We start from the raw sequence: 20,027 nt of genomic DNA, 5'->3' as shown, positions 1-20,027 counted from the left end.
ATATTAAAGAATCGAGCAGTGGCGACTCCACAGCTATTTTCTGGCGATTTATTCCTGATGTCACAAAATCTCGTTTGTGCGACTGGCAGCCGCCGACCTGAGCCCCCACCAAGAAACGTGATTGGGCGATGGAAGTGGGGCCTCTACTTTCGTTTTGTCGTATCACTTGATTGCTAACGTGCAGTCGACACACCGATAATTGTGTCTTAGTGCTGGATATTATGACGTCCCTCCTTCCGTAATACGTCACTGTGGCGCGAAATTTTGAAGTTTCTAAATATTTCTTGCATTTTTTTGGTTAAGAAAGTCTTTCTTGACTGGAATTGAGCCGAGTGAGTTACAAAAGGCCAGTTTTTTCAAACTGAACAAAGTTTTATTTTGTCTACATCTTCAATTAGTCTCCGAAAAGTACCAGAAAACAGTGAGAGTACCTCCTCGCCGGTCCGCCCAGATTCCCTGTAAAGTGTTCGACAAACTGGCTTCTTTGTGGTTGTTACTGATTGATTGATTGTGGGGTTTAACGTGCCGACGCAACGCAGGCGATGAGGCGCGCCGTAGTGGAGGGCTCCGGATTAATTTTGACCACCTGGGGATCTTTAACGTGCGCTGAAATCTCGAACACACGGGCGTTTTTGCTTTTCGCCTCCATCAGAAAAGCGGCCGCCGCGGCCGGGAATCGAACCCGCGACCTCGTGCTCAGCAGCGCAACGCCTTAGCCACTGAGCCACCGCGGCGGGTTGTGGTTGTTACTGACTGGCTTCGTTCTTACGAAGAGTGTCTATAAAGAGGTGGCAAGCGATGGTGAGTCCACAAGGAACCACGCTGCGTATCGGCTCGCTTTACATTCTAAACACTCAGTGGCGCTAGGGCCATGATCCAAGTCAGGAAGACCACGCCGCGTGATTCAACATGGGATTTAATGCTCTATCCAAAGAAAGCTTTAAAGCTAAAATTGACGACGTGGCTTGCTTACCTTCTCTCACTTGCTCCTCTTGAAAAAGGCGTCCATTTTGTGGCTCGCTGTATAGTAGAAACGACTCTACGCTACCCTTTGCAACCAAGCTTGAAACGCTCCACGCGTTTGGGTGCCATTGCTGGCTCAACAAATAAAAAAATATGGCCGCGTATCTGCTGCTTTCGTTGCAGATGTTGACGAAATACGATAGTCGACTGGCGCCTTTGCCAAGTAAATGCCTCCCTTCTCTTTCCTGCTAACCTCTCATTCTGTTCCTCTCCCGTCTCTTTCCTCTCAAGATAACACGCTAGAAGTTCACTCAAGTCAATTAAAATTTACCGCGTTCCACTGCTCCAAGTCGAGTGCCTCGATGCCAGCGCTGCCGTACGGCGGAGACTCGCGTGAACAGAGGCACCCTACTACAACGTTTATAGAACCACGTTACCCTACTCCTCGAATGTTTCAAGCGGAACGTGGAACCTATCTAGTGGAACCTTTCGTTGCTGTTGCCGTTTGATTTCTTAAATGCCGCCAAGAGGTAGCGCCGGCAATAGCAGGTGACGGTTTTCTGCAGTTGATGTAGTATTTCATTTGCTATCGCAAAAAGCAAGCATACATATTTTTTAAATAAAGGAACATTGCAAATATTCCTTATGTATTGATTTTCTGCCTTATATTTGTGTAACATCCTGTTCTTGTTCAACAATGTTGACAAGTATGAACACTGACACAGGACTTAGACGTTTAGATTTGGCTGTGGGTATATAAAACTATTGCACAACTTCTGTTTCACGTTGGCCGGGTGGCTGAATCGAATCACAGACAGACAAACATACACACAGAAAGCCAAAATTTCTGCGTGTAAGTAACCCAAGTAAGACTATCGTTTTTAATAAAGGAACCAACTGTGTGCAGTTTGAATTCAACCGTGTTTTAATGGATGTCTCAATGGAAGTGACAATCAAACAGGAGGCACAGGGCGGCGTAACAAACAGCGTGCATTCGCTGCGCGAGAAACGCAGCAGGCTCCCGAGCACACTCGAGGCCGGCGGGGTCTACATGACGAGCACAAGCGAGTCACGTAACAGAGAGTCTAGTTACAGCTGCGGCGAACTGGGTGTGGCGAGACGCGTTCAACAGGTGGCACACATACGGGCGTCTGCATAAGAACAGCGGAGACCCGTTGCCTCTCCCCCACACACTCGTTTTCCCGCCTCAGAATTTGAAATTGGACCCAAGAGGGCGGAGGAACTTGAGTGCAAATTTTGGGATTTACGCGGAAGCTAATGGTGTACTTAACGGCTTGCTGACGATGGTTCGCGGGAAAAGTGTGAAAAACTTGAAATATTTTTGTCATTTTCCAGTTTTTGTTAATATTCAAACAATAAAAATTTGCTTGCCCCTTTAACAAAAAGTTACTGTGAACATCCATAAACAGTCTTCATTCTGAGTACAGTCGATTACCCCACTGTTAGAAACACAGGCGCGGATACAGTTCACCAGTTACACCAAGCAGTATACCTTAGCGTAGATGGGGCCTTTTTCCCGCCAAAAAGCAAAAACAACAACAACAAAAAACAGGTATTGACTGCTTCAAGAGCCAGTTCAAGAAGTTTTTACAGACAGCCTTTTGGTCACTGAGGTAGAAATTACGGCTCTCAGAACGGGTCTGACAGCCCACCTTGAATATTTAGCGCACGCAAATTCACTTCCATGCTTTTCGGACACGCTCTAACTTAAAGGAGCCATGAATACAAAACAAAAGCTTCGTTCATTGAAAAGACCGCCTTGCACTGACAATAACACCAATGTTATCCTAAACTTAAATGAAATAATGGAGTTATTAGAAAAAACAGATGCAGCAGTGGCGACTCCACAGCCACCTTCTGGCAATTTCTCTATGACGTCACAGAATATTGTATGTGCAATTGGGGGCTGCCGACGTAAGCCACCGCCAAAAAAACACGACTTGGCGATTGTAGGGGAGCCTCTGGTTCCGTTTGATCGTGTTACCAAAATGCTTACGTGCGGTTAACACACTGATAGTTGTGTTTTAGCACTGGCCCATAACACGTCACTGTAGCGCGAAATTTGAAAATTTTTCATTATTTTTTGAGTTTTCTCCGTTAAAAAACGGCTTTCCTGGCTGTAAGGGAGCTGATTAAGCTACCAAAAGCTGGTTCTTTCAAGTTGAACAAAGGTGTATTTTGTTTTCATGGCCCTTTAAGTTCCTCGCAGATAGGCCCAGTGAAAGCGCACAAAACGCCTCCGTGGTAAAATAGAGGCTGTTCACATGAGCGAGATTTAAAGGCTGCGAAGAACAGGTGCCAAAGTGAAGCCAAGTCTTATCCTTCCTGAAAATATGACATGCATTATTAATTGAGCCGAGCGCGAAGTTGCGAACTGTAAGGCGCGTTCATAGAAATTGATTTTTTTAAATTGTTTTTTTTAGAATATATGAGTGTATGTTTATGTGCGCACGTGTTTATGTGTGTGCGTGAAGTCGCGATAAGTCGGTCCTGCTCAATTACGTTTGTTTGGTTTAACTCTCTCTATAGAAATGCGTACACCTGCACTTCTAAGGTGTCTTTAATAATGTGCTCAAAGAGCTGCCTGCGTTGGTTGCATCATGACAGCCCCAGCCCTTTCCCTTAAAAAACGACTTCACTGAAAAATTGTGGCTAACGATTATTCCTAGAAAGCGTGGTTAAACAAAGAAAGTCGTATGACGCGAAGCCACTAAATAATAAACAAGAGCAATAAAGACATAACACGTCACACGGTACATAAGATACGTGGTACGACGACGTCAACTAAGCATGGATGCACAATGACACAGAAAGCCACCCAATACTTGAATCTCGCGCACCCACGAGTAAAAGTGATTTGCTCACACGCTTACTGCAGCGTGTAACCTCATAGATTCAAAATCAACATGACTGCGAAAATATTAGGGTTGACTGGAGTTTCGAATTAGCCCAGAAGTATGCGTGAAAAGTGAGCGAACGGTGTAAAGTTCGAATGGTTCATACGTTATCCGGAATTACGAGCTAACCTATTTCGAGATATTGATTCTATTGCGTCTACGGACATGGGAAAGAGGGGGGTGGGAATGAAGACATCACAGCATTTGGGTACGCAGGCGCATTTGTTTGCATCGTCATCTGCCGTGGGCGTACGCCGCGCCCTGTAAAGCTGGATTTTCCTTTAGCATGCCAGCCTTGCGTGCGGTTGCGATACCGGTCTGTCAGTGAAAGTGCTATGTTTGGCAAACAAGTTCTCAATCCATCTGCTCAAGATCTGTATGTTCAAGCTCTCCTATTCAGCCTTTTCTGGCCGCACGAAACATCGACACGGTGAAGGAAATGAAGTGCGGCAAAGCTGATCTTACAGTTGACGCAAGGGGCCCGTAGGCGTGAGCGCTTAGAGCCCAGGTCACGGCTGAGCGCGGTATTGCGGGTTTTGTATCGGTCGCAAGACCGCTCTAAAAAGAGGTCCACAGGTGCGGGCAGCTTCCGTTCAGGAAGGGAGAGGGAGAGCCGCTACTTGAAGCGCGAGAATGATGTGCTAGCGGGTTAGGGCGCACAGACGGCACGTGTCCTAAGTTAACGCAGGGCAAACGGCGGCGACGGTGACCTGTTTCTACTTGTAGCACCATGAGTTAAAGGTTTCTTAGAAGAGATGCTCGGAGTGTAGTTATCGTCTCGTCGGTGGCAAGTGGCGAACACTGACACACGTATACCATGCGAAATGCGTGAATATTTATACACTGCTTTCGGACAAGTCACATCACGGTACAAAAATGAAAACAGAAAGGATGAAAAGGACAGTAATTGTTCTTGGATGTGTCAAACGCGTCTAAAGCGTGGCTAAAGGTTGGTGCTAAGAGTATTAGAGATATATCTGTAACAATGCTTGCACGACCGTATCGCTTGGCATGTTCTGATGTTGGTGAACGAACGCAGCAGATCGAGCTCTACGCAACGATGCGGCACAAAGACTACGCACACGAGTAGTAGATACACACGAGAGATTTTTTCCCCGCGGATTAGTATAAAAACTGGAGAGGAGATTCCCGAGGAATGGGACGTTGCATAATGAGAATCTAATCGATTTGCTATTCGTATGAACTCAACATAAAACATATTCATGAACGAAATTCTTTATCGTCCCACTCGTATCAACCGTCGGTTTACGTATGTACAAAAAAAAAAAAACCTATAATAGAAACTGGGGCGCTTTGTTAGGATGCAGCAGAACTCTCACTTAAGTCTGCTTCGCTTGAAAGAAATAGCATTTGTAGTGGCAACAGGGTGTCGTGGATTCAATGCCCAGTTTCGCAGGCCACGTGTCGCATGTCCCTTGCAATGGTCGTAACGTGGGGCAGAACATTTTTGCGAAATCTCAGTGAAATGAGCCTTCTGTGTTGGTTTGTATAGCCTGTTAGCCTCAAGACGGCGATAGATGTTAATGCGATGCCGGGCTACGACCCTTGATGTCGCATTTTTGACTCGTCGGTGATCGCCATTGCAAGAGCGCTACTACGTATCTTTGTGGACCTACACGTGATTTCAAGAGCATTGCGTCAGTCCTTGTAATGTGTCTCCCGTGCCGTGCTCATCTCCGCTCTACAAAACCTCGTAGGATTTAAAGACAATCCGGAGACGCGACCGCAGTTTCGGATTACGTAAGGACATAAACGCTACGTTATTTAATGTACAAAATTCGGTACTAATAACAACAAGGAAAGTTTGCAGAGAATGAATTGGAGAGAACGGCACGGCCACGTCAAGCGTAGATACGTCGCAAGCAAAGCGATAGGTACAAAAGCGGGTCTTCGCCAAATGTAGCGAAAAAGGCTGTACAAGCGTATTTGATCCCTCGACCACCTGCGCTATCTGCCGACTTACGCCGGCTACATGCTGCTAAGGTCCGCTTCGAACAGTGGGGGAACATACGGGTGGGCGCGGTGACGAGACGACGGTTCACTACGCATACAAGCAGGTGACGATAGTGTGGCAGATAAGCCGCCTAGCTCTCAAGCGGGTCACGCTTCCAACGCACTCTGTGCTCTGGTGCGACACAAATAAATTGGCGTTCGCGTTTTCACCTAACTGAATGAGTAACCCTGATCGCCTCAGCTCATAGAGTGCACGTTGTGTCAACACCAGGGTGCAGTCTAGGCAGTAGCACAAGCGTGGCTTGATATCGCCCAAATCAATGAGTGATTAACTGATAACATACACACGGATGATTGTTAATAGAATAAAGAAAAAGAAAAAAAATATATATATACGATAGAGAAGTCAAACTGAAAAGCATAACAACATTTATTCTAACGTTTCGACCGAGAGAGAGAGAGAGAGAGAGAGAGAGAGAGAGAGAGAGAGAGAGAGAGAGAGAGAGAGAGAGAGAGAGAGAGAGAGAGAGAGAGAGAGAGAGAGAGAGAGAGAGAGAGAGAGAGAGAGAGAGAGAGAGAGAGAGAGAGACGACCAATTATCCTTTATGCACGTCGCATCTGTTCCTTTCAGGCTTGCGAATGTTGTCTGGTATTATGGGGTACATATGTATACAAAATATAGCACGGCGCCTTTAAATGTGGTGTATGTATATAAATATTGCGGTTAATTTATTGTCATCCGCGGCGTAACAGTTCCGCTCTGTGTCACCCTCACTTGCCGACGAATCTTGCGGTGACTAAAACTTGGAGCGAAATGCACTGTTATTGACTGCGCGAAACAGTGACATTGTCTGCAAAAAAGCCTTTTGGGTATTTTTTGCCACCTTGCAAATACTAAGAAGCCAGTTTATTTCTGCTGTGAGCATAGCTGTGGATATAAATTTCAAATGAGACCGAGCGATTGCAGCTCCTTAGCAACCTTTAACAACTTGTTATGCGTACTGTGCCTTAGGGCACGATCGGCAGCTACTATTTCCGCTGTTTGGACGGCGCACCATGACTGCGGCGTGTGCGCAAGAAGTCACAGTCCACCACGGTGTCAGTTGTACCGTAATCTGGAATAAGGCGACCCTGTGCAAAATAAGATAGCACAGATAAATGTCACTCCTACAGGCTTCTTTTTTACAGTATAGATCCGTCGACAAATCAAGCCGAACCGCCAGCCTTGCTTCGGCAATAAATAACACGCGATAGTATGCTGTTGGGACTGGTAATAACGTGATATTTGGGACGAGGTCAGCTTTATGCTTTAGGCATACGAATAATCCTCAATGCGCTAGCTGAGGCAATGACGTAAAGTGCAAAACATGCGTTTTAACAGACTATGTCCTGCGACCTCTTAGGATGAGATCAGCGCAAGAAGCATGCTGCATTCCGTTCTTTTGGTGCTATTCCTGCTAATGCTAGGAAGTTAGCTGCTGCCATAATCTGCAAACATGACAGTCTTCATCACTATCTAGAAAAATTAGTTAGGAAAGGGGGAGCAATCTTGCTCGGTCCAGAAGGCTGTTTTGCAGCTGCGGTTCTGCCCGTAAAATAATCTTTTGAGGCTTAGTTTTCCCGGACCACTTTGGAAATTTAAGAAAGAGATAAAAAGGAATACAGACGGTCGTTTGATAAAGACAGCCGCTACAAGGGCTAAAGAAACGCGGCATGTTGCTCATCTCTTTTCAGGGGTAGTACTTTTTCGTGCGGGTGGGGATACCTGGTTGGAGACAGGGCTGCCGGGCGCAAGAATGGTTTTAGGGACTTTGTCGTGGGCATGAACGCCATCCCCATGCGACGACAAAGATTCGCTGTCTCTCGAAAGCTGCCACGTGACTGCCTCAATTCGAACATTACTGCTGCGCCAGGAAAACCTGCGCGACAAAATGTCGTCGAGGTGTTTTCTCAATACGCAGTTTAAAGTGCACTAGTATATCGTGAATGTTCAAACTCGGGCTTGCTATTTTTTAATCCGTTGTTCCCAGAGAGTCCGGCTTGTAAAACTTCTTGTAGCGTATTAAGACGGGCCTTATTAAACCCAACACATACGCTTAGTGAATAAAACGAAATGAATCTCGGTACCGTTAGTTACCCTATCCACTAGACAGACTGCTTTCGCGGCAAACGAAGTTCACGTGACACCGTTTCGCACCCATATCATGCAAGTGACACAAACTTCGGCTAACAGGTTTTAGTGGAATGCTACGCTCACACGCGAAACCCTACGTTTCAACCTTCAAGAATCAAACGGACACAGGCGCCGCTCGCAACAACTCGTCAAATTTATTTAAACTGGTCTGCAGGTGGCTACCCCGCGTTCGCGTTGATTGTCTCAGGTTTTGCGAATACGGCGCTTTCTTAACTAAGAGAGCCTTTCGTCCACTCTTAGCTTTGATGGAGAACTGCAGTATACCTTCCGTTAAAAATGATTCCCAGGACACCTAGGCACTTATAAGTTGTAAATGCGAAAGTGTCAATATGCAATTTAACGCCGCTGAGTGTTTTTCTTTTTTCTAGTTTTGTGCTGCGAGTAACATTTTCGAGTATTGATGCGGGGTATTTGTGTTGTACTGGCGTGAACGGCCGCCTTTCGCTACTGCCGAGGTTGCGATCGTTGACGACGTAGATGCTTCAGATTCCATAGCGGTTCAATACGTATTGCCGCGCCGAGCGGGAGTGCATAGTGCGCTATGGAACGCGCCGCAGCCAATGCGAGGTTTATGAGCCGTTTTGCTGCTACAGATGCCAGAATGCCGGATGCCGGCTTCGAATCGTCACCCAGTACCCAAAGGGCCATTCAAAGCATCCGCGGGCGTTGGTCAACACCTCTGCGTGCATGCGCTTCGTGCCGCCGCCAATGGGAGGGTTAAGCGGTAGACACGCGTGCGTGCGAGCAATCCGGTTTCCGATACGGCGAGGAAAAATATCGGGCCAGTTAGCCGCTCGCGGGAGCGGCCGATCCGGGGATCTTCCGGAAGCCAAACCGGTTCTCCGAGCGCGAAACGCGTGCTCAGACGCGTTGTTTTCCGCTCAAGTGTTTCGCCAATTAGGAACTGTTTTGCTGCAACAGACGCCGGACGCCGACGTTGGACGCCGGGTTTTTCGCTCAATGAACAATACAACGCTCTCGAACTCACAGCGAGATACGTCGGATTCAAACACGGGCATAACCGATTTACTCGCGTTGAGTGATGCGCGATTTTATAGGGTACCATTGCATTCTTTTTGATTACGTTTGAAACATATTTCTTGACGTATTTTTTGCTCAAGTCTGGGCCAGCACCCGTTAGAAAAACAAACACGAGAGCTAATTCTAAGCGAAGCACAGTGGGCTAACTGCTTTGCGTTTTAACAGTACTGACGTAGGGAACATTATATAGACATCGAAAGAGTTCTGCCGCTATTTTTGCTGAATGTGACGTACCTTGAGAACAAACACGAATTTTTAAAAAGTATGAACAAGAGCAGTGTTTGAAGCGTTTGCGCACACACACGCGCGCACACACACACACACACACACACACACACACACACACACACACACACACACACACACACACACACACACACACACACACACACACACACACACACACACACACAAGCGTGGAATGCGCAGCTAGCGCATATGATTGGTAAGTAACAGGTTGACGTCACAAAAAGATAACAGTACAATATTATCTCTCAGTACATAACGTTGTGGTAGAGTTGTTTTCAGGGCTCAATACTGCCAGAAGCAAAGCGACTATTTTGGTGTTATTTCTTCGGGAATATTTCCTTGTAAAGTTCCTTCGAAAGGGTTCTTCGCGGATTGATTTGCATGGTGCGTATTTACTGAAAGCAATTCGCGCAAACGGCCCAGTAAAGCAATATAGAACTTCTTGTATGTAAAGGGTTGCATACCTATGCTGGTAATACATTTACCGAACGCGTGTGCTACACAGTTGGGCAGAATGCATATGCGTTCAGAGTTGAGAGTTGACAATATCGTTGTGGGCGATGTTGAAAGTGCTCAAAGGTGAATGTACCGTGCATGCCTTGAAAACTGTTTAGGAATAAATCGCCCTTATAAGGACGTAACAGAAGAGTTAGCGTGAAATCAACGCTTTCTCATATTTTCAAAAAACAGTGAGATGTTGAGCGAGGCTGTAACCCTTACTTTTTATCTTGTGTCTCAACGATGAACCGCAAGTTTTTATAAGAATCTGCTTAGACTAGTCGCATCAGTTGGCCCCGTCACGTGCCTGGACAAACATAAAACCAACAGCTCTAATGCGTTTTAGTTAAGATATATACCTCGGCATGAAGCCGGCAGCGTCAATACTGATGTGTAAAACCTTGATCGCGGGGTTTACTTGCTGGAAGGGACCCTCAATGCACCGCTTCTGACGTTGTTTAATCGCTCGAAACACCCCGCAGGTACGGGGTTTCTCAAGGTTAGAATTAAGAACGCGTGCTTACAAATTCCTCGTACAACGGTGTTCATGAAAAAAGTGAATGAACATGTGCCCTGCACGGTCCCACTCAAAAAAAAAAAAAAGTAGCACTTGTAAAGGCTTCTTGCTTAGAGTTACTTCTGGGTTGCATTTCGTCCTCACAGTTTATACACGTTCTTTTTTTTGTTTGTAGATACAACAAGTGCCTAAGCACAACTACTGAGTGAAAAATCACAGGTTTCGGTCGGCGGAATTACACAAGGTCCGAACAGAGGCGGAATTAATTGTCACCGCATTGCAACTAATTCGTCATATTCCGGGGCGCGACTTTCCATTTCGTCAAACGTGTAGAAGCGGCTAGGTGCTTTCACCACCGGGACGCACACTGACGGATAAGGTGGCGATAACACGGCAAGGTGGCATCGTGGTCGTATGTGCGCTGGCTAGCACGCATGATGCTGACCCCTACCCCGCCCTTGCCGCCCATAGAAATCCCGCCGTTGTATTCGGTTTTTATTCAGCGACCATCACTGATGAGACCCGACACACCCAGACGATGATTTTAAGAAACGATTAGTGTTTGTTTCAACAACAATGTAAGAGGCGATGTAAAATGTTCAGTTGGCGTAAAAGCCGGCGACAAATAAGGCTGACAAGAAGAATGGCACGAAACTTGTGACGTCATCATTCAGATGTTCCACTTTCACCGTGCGTGCTTTCAGGCAAGCCTTTTGCAGTTCATTCAAGTTGCTACTGTCCGCGCTAATTCACTCTTGTAAAATTTTTCAATGCACCGAAATATCTGCTGGCAGTCGAGAGGTTGCCTCGTAAGAGTCTCGTCTCGTCATCGAGTGAACTTTTACACAAGAGGAGTGTGCTAGCGTTACCTCGCCTCCCCACTAACTAATTTATATTGTGGGAATAAAAGTACCCTTTCAGCAATAAACTCTCAGTTTCGACCTACCCGTCTGATTTTATAATGATTACAACAATGCCATCGAATAATTTCAAAATTCGCGATGAAGGCTCGACACTTAAATCACCAATGCCCCACTTCGTCAAGAAAAGAGTCTTCCTCTCCTCAAACCAAAACAAGCACCCCTTCCGCAGGCTCTTGCAACATGAAGGATGAACGGCTTCGGGAAGTATCAAAGCAGAGTATATCGAATGGGAGTGGGACGATGGGACTACACCCTTGCTAGGTGATCGTAAGAGTTAAATGCGACAGGAGTTGTGTGCGAGTATACGTGAAAGCCTTGCTAGAGCAGCGAAGGCTCGTGACGGGTCACTGTCAACGTGCACGTGAAAAAGAAAAGCGGCGGGGAGATGTGAACACGTTGCAGAGGTAGGCACCCAGCAGTCGTCGCGACGCACAGAGTTCGTTCGTCACGGCTGCTTCGTTCGCACCAAGGGTTCGAGTGCGGTAAGATTGGCTGTCGAGGCCGTCGGCGGCTTCCCGGCTCGGTGCCGCCCATCAGCCGGCGACAGGAGGAGCGTGTCTCGGCCACAGGCAGGGTGGCCCCTTCGGCTGCTAGCGCTATGTCTGGTCCAGGAAGTTGATTTCGTTGAGGGCCGGCAGTGGACTTTCCAGGGAAACTTTCCTGAGAACGGAGGGGCGGGATTAGACGGTTACGGAGCGACCGATACTCAACTTTGTACCATTGCGCATGTGCAAAACCGTCTCCATAGCTATTCGCATGCGGAGTGGCCCTGATTACCTACTGTGTCGTGAGCTACATGGGGTCAAGCCGAGATTCCTCATGCAATCAATCAATCAATCAATCAATCAATCAATCAATCAATCAATCAATCAATCAATCAATCAATCAATCAATCAATCAATCAATCAATCAATCAATCAATCAATCAATCAATCAATCAATCAATCAATCAATCAATCAATCAATCACTCAATCAATCAATCAATCAATCAATCAATCAATCAATCAATCAATCAATCAATCAATCAATCAATCAATCAATCAATCAATCAATCAATCAATCAATTGGTGCGCAAGCGCTTGGAAAGTAGACCACAAAAAACCCGTGCGCATACTCAGAAGCCTAGCCTAATGTGACATACCACCAGGTAGCACAAACCCACAATGGTGCATTGGACAACGCTTTAAGAGCAGCAATTTACGCTCCTCGTGATGCGCTAACGCTAATGAAAACAAGAAAGGTCCCTTTGGGCCAGTGAATGACACAAATGATCCAAACGAGGCTTTCTTGCGCAGAAAAACAAATGTGCATCAGATCGCCCCATATTTTTAAACATTATTGTAATCTCCATTCCATTCCTTTTGGCTTTCTCCCTGACTCGACGCAAAGGAACAAGAAGAACAAGAAAATGAAAAGAGGTCGAACCTTTCGAGGAACAGGTCAAATGAAGAGGGCGCCGAGTTGGAGCGCGTCGCCTTGGTGAAACGGGCGCGGTGGCGAGGGAAGTCCTTGAATGGGTTTCCGAACGAGTGCTTCTTCAGCATGCTCTTCACCAGAATCTGCGGGGTCGGCAAAGGTGGTGATGCTCGCTAAGTTGCCGATAAAGACACAGCAAAAGAGCAAAAGACCAGAAGACACATGCAAAAACGCCTGTTCGTTTCGCGGCAGCAGATGAATGCTCAAATTAGTGATAGATGTTCAGGGCAATCCGCCCTTTCAAAAATAAGCAAACAGAAAAGTAGCCGATCATCTCCCACTCTCGGTGTCTCTCTAAAAAGTCTGGTTCTGGCTCACCTCCCAAGCAACCATATTCGTTACTGTGTTCACGTATGAAGTAACAGTTTTTGTAATGAAAACAGACTTTGATGGTTTTCACACCTTGCCGGTTGGTCTGGGGGTCCAGTGGTTTTACATTTGGCCTGGAGGGCACGCTCCAATTATCCTCGTTGCATCTAACTGCGTTCGCTGCTACGAACGAGTGACGAGGTGTGCCGACAATCGTTGCTTATACGGCAGTGTGTTTTAAAGACGCAAAGCTTAGAAAGCGGCATTGAGCAACTCACAGAAAAAAAATTCTACCCGACCCGCGCGAATACCACGCGGGCATTTTTAAAAGAAAATTATGTCAATGGGTGCAAGGCAAAGAAAAATACGTAGGTGGACATTAACAGATTAGAGGACAGTGTCGTCGTGTTGCCTTTCGTTGCACTACCTTGTCCCGCGTTTTAGTTTATCCTTCTAAGTTGTATTTATGGTCTGTTGTAAGTTGATCCAAGTAACCATTGTGGCTCTTGCGATGTAGTAAGTACCAACATTACTTTGTCACTATGAACGTCAATAACAAAAAGAAAGAACTTTACTAATGAGGAAAGAAGACAAGGAGGATTTTGAAAAGTGAAAACTAGTGGTAAGGACGTTGCACAAAGAGGAGAAAAAAGTGCATCGATGGCCACTGTGTTTTTTCTGGGTGTTTTTTTTTCTTCTTTGTGCAGCGTCCTTACCAATCAAAAACACTCAAACCAACTGGCCCAGCAACCTATCTGAGACAAGAAAGCACGGTTTATCTTTTATGGTTATCACAAGGGAAGCAAAGAGGAAAAACTTTTGAACAGCTTATAGTCAAGATGGGTGACCAATATTTTAATGTTAATTTTAGCGACCAGATAGACCAACGCTCAGTTGTAACCGAAGGAAATAAAGCAGAACTGCTCAACCCAATTTGGGAGAACAAGTGTTATTTACGGGTTAAAAAATTGCGAAGTCGTAACTACCCAGCGGAGGATTCAGGTGTATTCGCGTAGTGCAGGGGGAATGGAGGGTGGGAGGAAAATATGATCGCTTGGACAAACACGCGTAAAATGCAACGAAGTTTTGGTGCTCGTTAATGTCCCTAAATTAGCAAGTTAAATGAGCGGACATTCACTTAACGGCACAGAAATCGTTAAGCTGCATCGCTTGAAATTTCTCTCTTTTGTCGCTCTAGGCTCGAGAGTGCAAAGATAAATAATTCGGAAGTGGGCCGGATCTTTCATACGCTGGAATCAAAAATTCGCTCAGCTCTCTTAAGTACCGCGCACTTTCGCTTGCAAATGTAAACCAAACATCGGAAGGCCGTGCCTACACCCGCCTCTAGTTTTATTTTATTTCGTTTCTGAGTTGCCAATAAGCTTGGCTTATTTCCTGCCAGTTTAATTGACCCCCCTAACGGCGATTCCCTTTTCCTTACAATTTTTCTGTTATTTCTCCGTTCTGTTTTAAAGCAGGCCACCTCTCTGCGGCAATCACTGCTGGCCATGGCCCGTTTGTTTTGCAATTTTGGATTATTTAGATCACGCAAGACTAGACTTGCTTTCTTTTATTTCACATTGCTGGGGTAAAACTTTGTTGTAAAAAAAGAGTAAAAAAACACCGCCATTTTTGATAAACGGCCTAAATACCGAGAGTACATAACGCCTTGTGGACGTTCGAGTACACGGCTGGGGTGGCGACATTGCAACGCAGTTTTTTTTTTTTTGAATTTAGGCTTGTCTTCGAGGGCATATTGACAACTGCAAAATCCTGATGATGATGATGATGATGATTCCTATTGGTTTCCCCTTTGAAGCGGGGTGATGACATGTCATCTTACCAAAAAGGACTAATATAACCATGTTTTACACTCTTGGTATAATACTAGCGCTGCTTAGGGCAGGCACCAACGCTTATTAGGCCCGAAATACTTTCTTTTCCCTGTTACAGGTGGTAACTGTCGTAGGCAATATTCCCCTCTCTGCTTTTCGTCCACCAGCATTCTAATCTTCTTTTCGTCCCCTCGACAGCCTTGAAGTTAACTTCCTCTGTGATACCCTTAAATCCTAGGGCTTCTGGAAGCCCAATATTCCCTTCATGTAGATTTGGATGGATACCCTCACATTCTAACACTATGTGCCACATAGTTTCTGTTTATTTTCCGCAGACCACACATACCCCATCATTTTGTGAATACTTCCCCACAAAACTCTTAGTTCGCAGGCAACCTGCTCATGGATACCCTCACATTCTAACACTATGTGCCACATAGTTTCTGTTTATTTTCCGCAGACCACACATACCCCATCATTTTGTGAATACTTCCCCACAAAACTCTTAGTTCGCAGGCAACCTGCTCTAGCCTCAAAAAGCAAAGCACTGCCCTGGGAATTATCGTAGAAATTTTCCTTTCTGATGTACATCTTCTCAGCCCTGTACATCTCTAATGACGTTTTAGCTTCCATTTTTTCCCTCCATTTATTCGTTTCAATCTGCCTTGCCTCTTTTTTGGTTACCTTGGCTGTTTTGGATTCCCCACTGTTCTTTCCGTATTTCATCGTTAGCCTTCTAGTCTTTCTTAACCACTGCGTGTCCACGCTGTTCAAGTATAGGTACCTAAAAACCTTAGCTGCCCACCTTCGTTGATCCATTGCCCTCAACCTCATCTCAAAGCATATTTTGCTCTGTGCTTCTCTAACTTCAAACGACGCCCAGCCCATATCTCCCTGAACTGCTTCGTTGGTTGTTTTTCCATGCGCGCCTAAGGCCTTAGCTCAGCTCCTTCCCCCCCTCCCCCCCCCTGCACGACTCCATCATACCGACAAAGATACACGAGACCGCGGGTCATGGCAAGCTACGACATTACACTGTATGAAATACCAAACCATTCCAAGATACATAGCGGAACGCAAAATGCAATTTCAAATGTAAATTAGGGCTGGAGGCATCGAAAGCTCTTGAACACACGCGGATTTCAAAGCACGGGATATTAACATTCCACTTTGTAAGAAATACAGCCCTCGTGGTAAGGAATCGATCTTGTGACAATATACTAAGAGTGCAATGCATCAGCCGGTATGCTGTCACAACGCCAGCGGATGCTTTCTTTTCTAGGGAGAGAGTTCTTTAGGCACTCGTTGTGAAATGCCACGTCCTGTAAAGCGTGCTCTGCCTTGTTAGGAGTCGTACTGAGGAGAAGCAAACTTACTGCTTTGACGTTTTTTTTAAGGAAACATTCCTTTTGACAATGCAATCAGTTTTTTGTTGCTTACACATGGCAAAAGTAATATGTGGCGTTCACGAGCGCCGAGAACCTAGCTTGGTTGTGAGCAGCGAATGACTGTAATACTGTTCGTAAAGTAAGATCCTGGGTGCAAATAGCAACAAGCGCAAGTTTTGATACAGGGAACGCGATATCATGTTGTGCCCTTGAGGATTTTAAATACGGTATTTGTGATAGATACCTGACATACCAGCCATAAGAAATTGCAATAACTGACATAACTGACAGAAACTGACATACCAGCCATAAGATACCAGCCATAAGAAATTGCATTACATGGAGCTGGTGACAAGAGCCTTTCAGCCTACGTGGAAGCAGAGCGGAAAACTTGACATCGAATGAATGACACGACCCAATTTATAATTGGCGTTGAAGAATAGAAATCGTTAAACAGCGCTTGCTGCCATAAAATTCAGCTTTATAATTGACGGTTAAGTTCTCGCGCAAGCCTTTGCCTAAAATGTACATACCTCAATATACTTAACTGGAGGAAAATGTTTTTTTTTTATGTCCGTGCTTGTGCAGTCTCTTTCATTTTGATTTTAAGCGTAGAGTTCATGGTATTACCAACTACCATATGAAATAGCGAGCCTAGCAGTGTGCAGAGCTGACATCTTTCGTCATCCACACTAAGGTATTGTATTGTTATATTCCTCAGCAGTACGCAGTCGATGTCTGTCAGATGCCAACGTAGAATGTAACACCACGTACCCATTTGGGGAAAAAAAAACAGACTGCTTCCGCTTCAAGGTGCGCCGAACTTATCGGTATTTTACGATTCTTCAAAGTAAAACATGCCGCATTATATGGTTGTGTTGGCGCAAATTTAAGCTTAAAGGCTGATGTACGCAGCTAAGGTGTGTAGCCCCATGCAATTTGTTCTAACGAATTTAAGTAGTACTATCAGTCGATGTTTAACCTTTGGATTTTGTTTTAATCTTTCCCTCAAAAAGTTCTCAACGGGCCGTTCAACTCAGTGTACTAACGCAGATGCAAAGAGCTAGAAGGTTTTTGTTTCAGTTCGAACGCAGTGCTGTTGAGAAAATTTCACGTATCGAATGCACCGAACTCAGAATTTCTGCCGTTCCAGTGGAGTGCCCTTCAGGTTGCATTTATGAACATTGACCTTAGGGCAGGAGCATTCTACAGCTCCCCCCCCCTCCCCCCCACGCGCTCATAAAATATAAATGACGTTAAATTTTGAAACCGGTCTTGACATTTTGGAATCATTGGGATTGAGTACTTCTCACCTGCAAGAGACACGATCAAAAGAATTTATTCAAAAGGGAAGTCCCATCCATTGTAAAAGAGAAACACAATATCCCTTTTTCAGCCCTTTTTCGTCTACACGCGAACGTCTACTGGACTCCAATGTGCGCCGAGCACGTGGTAATTACGATTATCTTATCGATATTACATACGGCTATGCAAGGTTTTCTCAAATAGTCTCAGGGCTCGAAATCGCGAGGCGTAAAGTTCAGGGTTTTCTCCACTCACCAGCGTGTCCAGCTTGGGTATTGTGCGCACGCAGTTGTCGATTTCCTCCTCCGTGACCTCCACGAAGACGCAGTTCTCGCCCTCTGAAGGCATAGGGCACGTGCCGTTTCTCGTCACCCACGGATGCACCTGCGTGTGTTGACCAGGTAGGCCAAAGTGAGAGTTTGCGGGGTTTCGAGAGGAGTAAGCTCTTCCTTGATTAATTCTGCGTTGGATAAAGATCTTCCATTACTAGATGCGGCAGCTTCCTGTGGTCACTCTTCTCCGCACGGCACTAATTGCGTTCTACCGCTTTTATACGAAGTGGGCTTTTTTGCAAAATACGAACTCTACTTCCCCATTCTGACCATGCTAGTTAAGGTAGTGAAAGCTAAAGTTGCTTAACCACAAAAAATCTGGGATAAAAAAAAAAAAACCACTAATACCAAGTTGTTTTTCAGCCGCCAATCTGCTAATATTTTACTGATTGAATGAAATTACTCGAAGCGGAACAAACACCACTAAACAATTCCACCCGACAGCAGGAAAGAAATGAACGAAAAGGGAGGCAAGGGCGCGCCCTTACGCAGTTCCCTTCCTTCTGCTTCCCACAGAAAACTAAACGACATTCAGCACGCCCAGCGCGGTCCTCGTGAGATAAGTGATTTTTTTCGCAAGAAACCCTTGTTGAGATTGTAATACAGAAAAATATGATGTCGGACAACGGCGACCTGTAGAATTTCGATTCAAAATCTCACATTCAAATTGATACCTTGCGTGCCGGAACAACACCTAAACCACGTGGCGTGCCGTATGGAGAGCTACATGTTATATATACAACCTGAGTATATCTCTACAGCGGGCCGGGATCTCGCAAACTCTGCGTTTCTGCTTTTCACTTCCGTGGCGAAAAAGAAAGTGCCGCCTTAGCCGCTGGAAAAAAAAAAAGCTTTTTTTGAAATCTTAAATGCTTGCAGAACGTAGTCACCCAACTCACTCAGTACTTAGGTTTGGGGGTCCAAAGGTACCTCACCCAAAAATTACTGTTCTATACCCATCAGATAATTTAAAAATTTGCGCACAGGATTTTTCTGTCTTTCCCGGTCTTGGCGTTCTTGGGACGCCGCAATTACGCCATTACCGCGGTGTAGCGGCTACTGGCCGGCTATTTTTCAGCTGCATTAATGAACGCATTCGATAGCCACTTTAAAAGAAAGCCACAAGAGCAAAGCAGAAACGGAAGGCGTGTCTGGTGTGACGAGCAAATTACGCAGTACCGCTCCGTGCTGGCAATGACTGTAGCTTTCGCAGTGGTTCCAGACGTGAAGGAAAGAGTGAAAGCGTTTATAAAAAGTGTTGCAAAGTCCCTTGAAGGTGAGACAGCATCACCAAAAACCTTTCACCGTAGAATAAGACGTGACCGATGCGTAGTTGACGTTACACCCCCCCCCCCCTTATGTAATACCTCGCGTGGTGTCCTTAAGAAAATAATAGGAAAAGAAAAAGGTAATGGTGTGAGGCCAACCTTGATGTTCGGTACTGTGATCCTCTCGTCTGGATTCTTTTTGAGCATACAGGATAGCAGGTCCTGCAGGTCGGCGCTAATGTGGGGGCTGCAAGAAAAAGAGAAGTCGCGTCTGCTATCAGGCCTTGCGATTACGCGCTAACAAGCTTCAGCGCCCATTAACGGCTTCAGGCGCGGGCAACTGTACGTACACTCCTCCGTGGCAAAATGTGCTCCCAATTTTTATAAATTAAGTAAATATCGCCTGAGGCCATGTTCAGACTACCGACGTAAAAGCCATATCATGATCTACGAACGTAAAAAACGGCGTGTCACGTAGTTCTATTGGCTGAGATGTGAAGTGACGTCATTCTTTACGATGGTTGCGGCAACAGTCTGAACGCGGCCTGATGGATAAATTAACGTTTTAACAGTTGTAGATAATCAGTCGCGTGATGGTGCAAAGTTAAAGTAGATCCAGTCGGCGCTTCGAGGAGCTGGCGTTCTTCGTAACGTCCTACCTAATGGACCATGATCTTGGCCTGGACAGCTAAACGAAAGCTTTGTTCGCTGGACTGAGCTTGCAGCATTAGGTCGTTGAAAATAGATGTGTAAGATTTCCATGCGCAATCCCCTCATTTGGGCCGTAATTTTACGCTGACGGTACACTGGAAAGCGTCTGCCTGATGACTGGAAGC

The 20,027-nt window shown here is 45.7% G+C and overlaps 1 protein-coding gene across 2 annotated transcripts in view; it reads right to left on the bottom strand.

Moving 5' to 3' along the window:
* Positions 1-1,870: 1,870 nt before the first annotated feature.
* Positions 1,871-20,027, bottom strand: part of LOC144144483 (calcium/calmodulin-dependent protein kinase kinase 1) — a 275,111-nt gene continuing 256,954 nt past the window's right edge. For both annotated transcript variants that reach the window (XM_077675941.1, XM_077675942.1), the window contains exons 16-19: positions 19,351-19,438; positions 17,847-17,975; positions 12,704-12,837; positions 1,871-11,937 (exon numbers count right to left, since the gene is read on the bottom strand). In XM_077675941.1, the coding sequence (XP_077532067.1) occupies positions 11,874-11,937; positions 12,704-12,837; positions 17,847-17,975; positions 19,351-19,438 (415 nt within the window). In that variant the 3' untranslated portion in view covers positions 1,871-11,873. The remainder of the gene's footprint in view (positions 11,938-12,703; positions 12,838-17,846; positions 17,976-19,350; positions 19,439-20,027) is intronic.

This window comes from Haemaphysalis longicornis, unplaced genomic scaffold (assembly GCF_048455015.1).
Source record: "Haemaphysalis longicornis isolate Haplotype H1 unplaced genomic scaffold, Haemaphysalis longicornis Haplotype H1 scaffold_7, whole genome shotgun sequence".
NCBI classification, from domain to species: Eukaryota; Metazoa; Arthropoda; class Arachnida; order Ixodida; family Ixodidae; genus Haemaphysalis; species Haemaphysalis longicornis.
This window is presented reverse-complemented; position numbering and strand designations above follow the sequence as displayed.